This window comes from Mastomys coucha, unplaced genomic scaffold (genome assembly GCF_008632895.1).
Source record: "Mastomys coucha isolate ucsf_1 unplaced genomic scaffold, UCSF_Mcou_1 pScaffold22, whole genome shotgun sequence".
Taxonomy (NCBI): Eukaryota; Metazoa; Chordata; class Mammalia; order Rodentia; family Muridae; genus Mastomys; species Mastomys coucha.
Genome location: NW_022196905.1, coordinates 28048156 through 28058450, shown reverse-complemented (window position 1 = coordinate 28058450; position 10295 = coordinate 28048156). Strand labels below are relative to the sequence as shown.

The 10295-nt window shown below is 42.6% G+C and overlaps 1 protein-coding gene across 1 annotated transcript in view; it reads left to right on the top strand.

The window, feature by feature from the left end:
- The window catches only part of Slbp (stem-loop binding protein), a 12408-nt gene extending 7579 nt beyond the window's left edge, over positions 1 to 4829 (top strand). The window contains exons 6-8 of the mRNA XM_031341516.1: positions 1327 to 1476; positions 2829 to 2910; positions 3945 to 4829. Coding sequence (XP_031197376.1) covers positions 1327 to 1476; positions 2829 to 2910; positions 3945 to 4061 — 349 coding nt within the window. The 3' untranslated portion in view covers positions 4062 to 4829. The remainder of the gene's footprint in view (positions 1 to 1326; positions 1477 to 2828; positions 2911 to 3944) is intronic.
- The last annotated feature ends 5466 nt before the right edge of the window (positions 4830 to 10295 follow it).

Below are 10295 nucleotides of genomic sequence, written 5' to 3'. Positions count from 1 at the left end.
AGGCTGGCCTCAAACTCAGAAATCCACCTGCCTCTGCCTCCCAAGTGCTGGGATTAAAGGCATATGCCGTCACTGCCCAGCCTCAAAAGTGTGTAGTTTTATAAAGTATGTAGTTATTAAAATATACAATAGGAAAATAAAAGTCAAGTAAAGAATTAAGTGTCTAATTGGAGAGCTGGGCATGGTGTTTTAATGATTATGTGTATAAAACCTGGCCATGGTAGCACATGCCTTTAATTCTAGCACTTTGTAGACCAGGCTGCAGAGGCAGGCAGATCTCTGAGTTCAGGCCATCCTGGTCTACAGAGTTGCAGGACAGCTAAGGCTTCACAGAGAAACCCTATCTGGAAAAACCATAGAGAAATATAATGTTTTTTTTTCCTCTCTCTCTCTCTCTCTCTCTCTCTGCATGAATGTACAGTATACCATATGCGTGGCTCTGGAAGCCAGATGAGGTTATCAGATACCCTGGTTCAAGACAGGGTTTCTCTGTATAGCTCTGGCTGTCCTGGAACTCTGTAGACCAGGCTGGCCTCAAACTCAGAAATCCACCTGCCTCTGCCTCCCAAGTGCTGGGATTAAAGGCGTGTGCCACCACCCCCCGGTTATAGATGGTTTTGAGCCACTATGGATACTGAGAGTCCCTAAGTGGAGAAAAAAAAATTGCCGTTACCCTGTTTATTGTAGGCAGCACAGTCTGCTTTTCTTTTCTCTCTCCCTCTTTCTCTTGCCCTGCCCCTTCCCCCCACCTCTTCCCACTTTCTTCCTTTCCTCTCTTCTTTCTCTTTTCCAAGACAGGGTTTTCTGTGCAGCCTTAGCTGTCCTAGAAACTCAAGAGATCTACCTTCCTCTGCATCCAGAATGCTGGGATTAAAGGCATGTGCCAGCTTTATTGTTGTCTTGAACAGACATACAATATGGTTGTGTTTATGTGTGTCTTTAAAGCAGAATTGGGATTAAAACATTTTCTAGAATGTGGGTTTTAAAGGAAGAATAAGATTTTAAGAAAGGGTCTTGGCTGGGTACCCTCATTACCATTCTGCCCCAGCCTCCCAAGTGCTGGGAATACAGGTTCGTGCTGGTTGAGATACTGCTTTTAATGGATTTCTTTGTTCACCTTATGGAATCTCAGTTATTTCTGGGTGTGGTGGTACATGCCTTTCATCTCCCCACTCATGAGGCAGGAATGGGAGGATCTCTAAGATTGAGACTAGCCTGATCTACATAGCAGTATGAAAAACTGAAAATAATAAAGAGAAAAGAGAATATGAGTTATTTGTTAAATGTTAACCCCAAAGTGTGCTGAAGTAATCTTATGTCCTTCAGACACCTGCGACAACCTGGAATCCATCCCAGGACCCCCAACAAATTTAAGAAGTATAGCCGGCGGTCATGGGACCAACAGATTAAACTCTGGAAGGTGGCTTTGCATTTTTGGGATCCTCCTGCTGAAGAAGGATGTGATTTGCAAGAAATGTATGTCTTTGTTGCTTTCTTTATCTCTTATCACAGTGATAGATTATCCTGGACTTTGTTGAGAACAGACACTTAGCCTTCAGGCCTGATTTATTGCACAGAGTTCTGGATGCCAGGAAGGAGTTTACCTACTGTTCTGGATTTAGTCTTTGAGAGTTAGAAAACATCTCAGACTAGGACAGTTGACTGTGTGTGCACTTCAGAGGACAACTTTGGGTGTCAGTCCTTACTTATACTTGCTTGAGGCAGGTTCTCATGTTCGTTGTGTTTGTTACTGAGTTGGCCGGGGGCCTGTGAGCTTTCTTTGACACGCATTCTGAGATTCCAGAATTAGGGCCTTATGCCTGTTTTCCACTGAGCTCTCTTCCTAATCCTATCTGAGTGGTTTTGGTTTATATTTTGGAAATAGGGTTTCTCTGTAGTCCTGGCATCCCGAGAGCTGGAGTTATAGACCATGTGGGCCTTGAATACAGAGTCCTCCTGCACTCATCAGTACTGGGATTAAAGATGTGCACTACTATCACCTGTCCTTTGTTTTATTCTTGTTTATGCATTTTTTACATATGGGTGCTTTGCATGTATGCCTGCACAAAAGAAGGCATTGGATCCCATTATAGATGGCTGTAAGCCACCATTCAGTTTCTGGGACTTGAACTCAGAACTTCTGGAAGAGCAGTTAGTGCTCTTAGCTACTAAGCGATTTCTTCAGGGCCCATAGACCCCATTTGATTCATGCAAAGCCAACACTCTTCTGACTAGGCCACATCCCTAGCTATATTTTTGGTGTTTTGATCAGGATCTTAACTCTATGGCACAGGCTCACCTTGAAAGTTCTGACTTAGAAGGTATTGAGGCCCTGTTGTTCCCCTTTTGCTTCTCAAGAATGTTTACAGGACAGCCAGAGCTGTATAGAAAAGATAACAAAAAAGGGGCCTGGAGGTGGTTCAGTGGTTAAGAGCACTGGCTGATCTTCTAGAGAACCCCATGTTCAGTTTCTCACATGGCAGCTCACATCTGTCTAACTCCAGTTCTGGAGGGTCTGTCACTCTCATGCGAACATGGCAGCAAAACACCACTGTACATGAAATAAAAACAAAAACCCTGAAAAGGGGTATTTTCGGGTATATGTGAATAACAGCACAGATTCTCAGACTAGTCCTCTGAGCGGGGTGACCTTTCACTTGGAGTTGCTATCAGCTTTTTGTGTTGGGTTGATTGGTCAGGAATTAAATTTGGCAAATGTGAAATATTCCTTAGGAAACAACACTGTTGTGGTTGGTGTTTGGCTTTAGCAAACAAACTTTGTGATAACAGCAGGTGACTGACAAGACTTGTTATGTTTCATTTCTCAGACAACCTGTAGATCTTGGGGAAATGGAGACAGAATTCACAGAAAGCAGCTCTGAGTCTCAGACAAGTTCACAGGATAACTTTGTAAGTACTTTGGATCTGTCTCTCAGCTTGGGTGTTTTAAGTCGTTTTAGAGTACATACCACTTTACATAGCTGAGGTTAGAACTGGAGTTTGATTATAATGTGTCTGAAAAGGGGACTCCTTTTTTTCCCATCAAGAAATACCAAATTGATCACAAATTGGATTCTGAGCAGTGGACCTCAATTTGGGCTTCCGGGTCATTCTCCAGTGGTGAACTCCTGGTTTGGGATCACCTGAATATTTAAGGGAATTGGTTAGGTTTGTTTTTTCAAGACAGGGTTTCTCTATCAGCGATGCCTATCTGTCCTGGTACTCACTCTGTAGACCAGGCTAACTTCAAACTCAGATCTGCCTGTCTCTGCCTCCCAAGTGCTGGGATTATAGGTATGCACTACCTACCACTGCCCAGCTTGAATACTTGGTTTTTTGTTTGTTTTGTCTTTATTTGGGGGACAGAATGTCTCTTTATAGTCCTGGCTGTTCTGGAACTCGATGTATAAACTAGTTTGCTTTGAGCTCACTGAGGTCCTACTGCTGCTGTAGGGAAGGTCAGAGATTCACTCATCCCCAGTAAACTGTTTAAGCTATACAGAATAGTCTTTTCACTGGCTCAGTAGTTAATGACCTGGTATATTTGTTCAGATCTGTCCACATTTATACAATTTACCTAAAAAGATACCTTTGTATTTGTGATTAAGGCCTTCCATCATTTATATATATAATACCTAGGTTCTGAAGTGGCAAAACACAAAAGACTGCAATTATAAGCTGTTCTTACGCCATATTTGATTAGGGCAATGAACAGAGGTGCAGTGCCTTATTCGGGTTACCATCTGTGTCACTCCTGGTGTACTCAGGTTTATTGATCTTTTCCATAGCATACAATAGTTGTGACAAGCCAGAAGTAACGTGAATACATTATAGAAATGTCAAGATGATATTGGTCTTGGGCAAGTCCACTGTGCTCAGGGTAACTAAGAGGAAGGCTGTGTGATGGATGGATTGATGCAGGTATGACTACCTCTATTTTCTAGGATGTGTATGCTGGCACACCCACCAAAGTCAGACATGTGGACTGCCAAGTGGAGGATGAGTTTGACTTGGAAGCTTGTTTAACTGAACCTTTGAGAGACTTCTCTGCCATGAGTTAACTGCCACCTGGTGGTTACTCTGAGAAATACTTGGCTCTGCCTGGCCCCCTGGAAGGCTTGAGTTGCTGTGCATTTGTATTTGTTTTGTGTTAAGATTTTATTTTCTCATGATAGTTTTTCTTGCCTTATTTTTATGTATGGTGAATGTGTTATGCATGTTTTAAATTGTAAATGAAGCTAAATCCAGTGAAGACTTAACCCTATTATCTTTCTGCCTCCTGAGTTAGACAACGGGATACTTGTGGCTTTCCACAAGAACTTGAGATTTCAGTTGCCACTTTTCAAATGGGTTGGCAGTGGATTTTAACCATGTGTTTATGGGACCAATTTAGAATCAGCTGCCTTTCAGGTAACCGATAAAAGAATTCTCAGTCAGGCAGCTGCAATGACTTTGTAAAAACTTATTTTCTGGTCTTTTATCAATGTGAATGTAGTTTTCCCTCATACAGAGCTCTGAACAAAGATGTTAAGCTATTATATTAATGAGCTTTATGTAAGTTATATAGTTTTAATTTGGAACTTGAAATAGTATTAGGGTGAGGTAAGTATCTTAGCACATGCTCTGTGAGAGTTGAGGCAGAAGAGAGGGATTTAGAAAGAACTTTTTTTTTTAATGATCAGTTAATTTACCATGTAATATTGCTGTAAATGATAATGTGTACAGATACTCTGTTCATGTATTCAATTGTAAACTTGTCAATATTTGCATTTCTATTGCTTTTGTATGGAATGATAATTGCAAAAATAAAGACTCTTTAACTGATTTGTAACATTGCCCTATACTATGTGGAGGGGCAGGGCAAGCTTGAAGTACTTGTATGGCATATGGGAATGTTATTTCCCTTTGGTGAGAAAACCATGCCCAGATTTGGTGGACAGTGGCCAAGTACAGGCACTATTTTACTTGTTAAGTTTTCCCATCCATCTGATCTGTAAGGGGACCTTGATGATTATAATGCTCTGACATGGGACCTGGTTACATGTCACTGTAAAGCTTCACCATTATGTGCCTAAGCACAAAAAGTTGCCTTTGTATTCTTGACGTCTGTCCACCTGCAGGTTCTATGTCAGCCACAGTAGTGGCCCTGGAGACTTATAGTAGGTTTCAGACCATCAGGTTGAGATGAGTAGGATGAGGTAGGGAGTCTAGAGATGCCTGGTAGTGTCATTTGAGTCATGCCTTGAAAGGCAGCAAGTACAAAGGCCCTGAGGTAGAGGTGAGGTGTAGATACGTTGACTATATGAGCCTAAATGTGGAGGCTAGGAGGACTTGAAGCAGAAAAGCTGTAGGAAAGTTGGAAAATTGTCCTTGTGCTGGATATTGCTGTCTGCATGTTTGGGTGGGTGGGTGGAAGGGGGGCAGTACCTCCTGACTTTTGCCTTGAATAGTGTGGTTACTGATAAGTTCAAGGAGGCTTGCTGAATCCAGAGTGGAATCTGAGTAACTTCCTCTCCTGATGGCAAACAGTGGTAAAATTGAATGCATTCCAGAATACAGATTTTCTGTTAAAGGTAAGAATTAAGATTTAGAAGATTGCCGGGCAGTGGTGGCGCATGCTTTTCATCCTAGCACTTGGGAGGCAAAGGCAGGCGGATCTCTGAGTTCGAGGCCAACCTGGTCTACAGAGTGAGTTCCAGGACAGCCAGGCCTACACAGAGAAACCTTGTCTCGAAAAACCAAAAAAAAAAAAAAGAAGATTTAGAAAATTGAGAACTCTAAACCATAGTGCTGATTATCTTACAAGCCTGTTCACCAGAAGCTCCCAAAAGATAACATTTCAAGAACACATACATGTATGCACGAAGGTTAAAAAAAAATTATTTTTCTAGTTTGGCAGAAATGTTATAGGCTAGAGTAACAGGAATGGGTAGTGGAAGTGAAATCAGCTTTTTAGGCCTGGGGATCTTGCAAACAGGAAACAGGTTCCAGAATCCAGAAGCACAGAGGTTATTCTCCATGGAGAAGAGAGTATACCCAGCCACCTAGAGAGCAAAGCCAGGAGCCTAGAGTCTGGCCCTTGAGGAAGAACTGAGCCCTGCTTAGGACTGCTTTCCTGACATGTGCTGATGGAATTTTACTCTGAGTGGGATGGAGCCAGGGAAGCTCAGAGCCCAGGGATGACTCAAGTCTAGCACTGCCTGAAGAAAGCTACTAGACTTGCCATGAGTTCTAGAAATACTCCCCTGCCCTCACCCCTTTTTTTTCAAAGATAGGATCTCCCTAGATAGCTCTGGGTGGCTTGATAATCTAGAACGACCAGGCTGACTTCAAACTCATCAATCCAGCTCCTTAATGAACACAGCTTTACACCTGGCCCTAAATTTTTTGAATGTTCTTACACAGCAGAAAAATCAGTCTTCAGTCTTCAGGCCTGCCTCTCAATGCTGGCACTATAATCTAGTACTATAAATCTATTTTCTATATGATTTCCTATTTTGATAACCAGTAAGCTAGGGACTGAGTTATCTTTTTAATGTGTACACTGTAAACATGTGCCATCGTGTGCATGTGGAAATCAGAAAAAACTTTCAGAGGTTGCTTCTCTCCTTTCACTCCGAATTCCTGGGACTGAACTTGGGTCATCAGGCCTGAGCAGCAAGAGCCTTTACCCGCTGAGCCATCTCGCTGGCCCTAGTTGCCTTGACTGACTATTTGACATAGAGACAAGAAATGTCAGAACTAAATTAAGTTGGTACCAGCATGATTAATTCCTCACAATCCCAAGCTGATCGCTATCTCTTCTCACTGTATGTCTCAGGGTAGATGGGTCAGCTTATCAGGGTTGTCGTCCCTCAGCCTCTGGCTGGTGCTCTTTGTTGTGAAGTTGTCCTTGTTCCTGGCTGCTGTCAGGATCTTGTCTTTTTAGCAGGTCTGCTGCTGAATTGCTAACTTGTCTCTTTGGGTGGAGGCTGTCAGCTGAGACTCGAAGGCAAGTAATCAACTCTGCCTGAACCTAAGGAGTTTCTGAGCTCTGGGCAGCTCTTCTGGTGAGCTCATGGGATCCAGGGTCTTCCCTGTCATTGACAGGGCATATTATTGTCATTGGCATGGACAAATGACATCCTTTGTAAGTTGGCATGTGAGCTCGTCTACTTTGAATCTACACTGGTGTACTCTCATACCTCAATATATTTAAAAGTGTTGAGGGTTTTTTCCCCTTTGTTGTTGTTTTACACTTACTGCTTCATCATGTGTACTGCATGTATGTCTGTATATCACATGAATACAGCACACTCAGAGGCCAGAAGAGGGTATCATGTCCCCCATGTGAGTACTGGGAACTAAACTTGGATCCTCTGAAGAGCAGTCACTGCTTCTAACTGTTGAGCCATCTTCCAGCCCACACTGTTTGGTTTTTAATATTTGGACTTTAGACATAGCCACTTTATAAAAGCCATACTTTGGGGGCTGGAGAGATGGCTCAGTGGTTAAGATCACTGACTACTCGTCCAGAGGTCCTGAGTTCAATTCTCAGCAACCACATGGTGGCTTATAACCATCTCTAACAGGATCCTATGCCCTCTTCTGGTGCGTCTGAAGAGAGCAGTGGTGTACTCACATACATAAATAAATCTTGAAAAAAAATGCCATACTTCAAAGATATATAAGAAAGCTGGGATGGTGGTTCATGTCTAATCCCAGCTCTTGAGAGGTGCAGGATCAGGAGGTCTAGGTAAGTTTCGGGTTCATTAGTCCCTGTCTCAGTAAACAACAAAGGTGCCTTGATATTTTTAGAAAACAACAAAACCCTTCCTCTAAGTAGAAGTGTATGCAGGAAGCAGAGCTTCAAATATGGGTCTTAAGGACTTGATGGCTAAGTGTCCAATACTGCTCTGTCATTAGTGTCTGTGGCCTATCATACAAGGGAGCTTTCAATGTGGTGAGATCTTTCCTCCCAGCCCTGTGTCCTTATGGCTGCAGAGCTTGTCTTCAGAACTACATTTATAAAATTGGCACAATAACATAATCTCCCCCTCCTGGGAGGTTCTAGGGATTAAATGGGAATGTGAATGCCATGGGGTGACAATACACAGAAGGGTTGGCTACACTGGTGCCTCTAAAACACCATGCTCTTGAACTCAGGACACTGAATTCTTCACAGGCCTCCTTTAATGTGCTTTGTCTTCACAGAGATCTTGGTGATAAGAGCACTCACTATCTAATCTGACGTAATGTGCTAACCAACCACAGGAAATAGGCTTCCACTATATAAGTGGATGTGCATGTGCCACCACCACCTATCTGCAGGTTCTTAAAGGTAACCAGGATCCACAGGAGGGCTCACAACCACCTTCAATTCCAGGGGATATGTTGGCCTCTCCTAACCACTGTGAGTACTAGGCATGCATGTAGTGCTCATGTTTACATGCAGACAAATTTATAGTTATAAAATTAAAAATCAAAAAATGACTTAGTGAAACTGGGAAGCAAAGGCAGCTGGATCTCTGAGTTTGAAGCCAGTCTGGTCTACATAGTTCCAAGCTAGCCAAGGGTACACTGTGAGACTGTCTCAAGACAAAACAATCAAAGATCATATTTAAGGTTGTTTTTGGAGTTGGGGATGGTGTTGAGATAGGGTTTCTCTGTGTAGCCCTAGCTGTCCTGGAACTCTGTAGAATAAGCAGACCTTGAACTCACAGATTATCTGTCTGGCTCTGCCTAAAGGTATGCACCTTCACCCAGTCCTAGCCATATTGTTGGCATGTTATTGTAATCTATGTAAAGATTATCCTTGTATTAGTCAAATGCTGATTTCTGTGCCCCCGTATCTGGCTGCAATCTAGACATGGCATTGTATGCTTAATCTAAGACTCCTGTCTCAGTGTTGTGTAAACATTGCTCCCCACCTATCTCTGGTTGTTCATGTAAAAAATTGATCAGCTGGGCTGGCGAGATGGCTCAGTGGGTAAGAACACTGACTGCTCTTCCAAAGGTCCTGAGTTCAAATCCCAGCAACCACATGGTGGCTCACAACCATCAGTAATGAGATCTGATGCCCTCTTCTGGTGCATCTGAAATCAGCTACAGTGTACTTGTGTGTATATAAATAAATAAATAAATAAATAAATAAATAAATAAATAAATCTTAAACAAAAAAGCTGATCAGCCAGTCAGTGGGCAGAGGAGATAATAGGGCAGGACTTCTGAGGGGAGGGGTAGAGAGGGAAAAGAAGAGAAGATTCATGTAAGGTGGGGGACCAGAGGCTACCTTGAGAACACACATGGAGCACAGAGAGCCAGATCAATACTAAAATGCAAGTAGTTCAGGGGTTCTGGTTGGGAAGTAGCTAGATTACAATAGATTAATATTTGTTCAGTTATTGTCTTAAAGTCTGGTGAATAAATCTAATAGTCTCTGTTGCAATTATTTGGAAGATAGCCTGGTTAGATGAAAAAACTGCCACTTCTTAATTTGCACTAACACCATATTTAAACTTTTTTTCTCTCATGTTAAGAACCAGACATACCTATGATGTCTGTCCTGGGCAATCCTTCCTATACTACTCTGAGTCCATGCTATACCCTTCTCCATCCTAATCGTCTCTCTGGTCCCTGAGTGATTTAGACAACACCTGGAATGCATATCAAAGGAAGGCTAGGATGGCCTCTTGTGGAGGTGGTATCTCATCAGCTGCTTTGCCTCCAGTCTGGAGCTGGTAAAAGCAGGAAGCTGAGGCAGAGCCTTTTCCCCTGTGGTTTCCCCTGCAGTTGAAAATGTTCTGTAGCTGCGTAGTGGTGGTGCATGCCTTTAATCCCAGCACTTGGGAGGCAGAGGCAGGTGGATTTCTGAGTTCGAGGCCAGCCTGGTCTACAGAGTGAGTTCCAGGACAGCCAGGGCTACACAGAGAAACCCGGTCTCAAAAAAACAAAAACAAAAAACCCCAAGCAAACAAAAAAGAAAATGTTCTGTAAAGTGTCTTGACTTTAGGGCTCTATGTATTCCTTGGAGACCTGCCTTGATAACCTCTGACCTATCTCCTAGATTTTTTTTTTTTTTTGATATCCAGAATTTTAGTTATATGCCAAAGGTATGCACAGTCTCTGAATCTTGTGACTGAGGCCTTATTTGGTATGTTACTTCCCTGGTGACAAAATAATTGACAGAACCAATTTAAAAAGGAATTCAATTCCCAGTTGCCCACCTGGCACCTCATAACTGTTTATAACTGTTATATTAGTAAGGGTTCTCTAGAGGAACAGAACTGATAGTATGAATCAATCTCTCTCTCTCT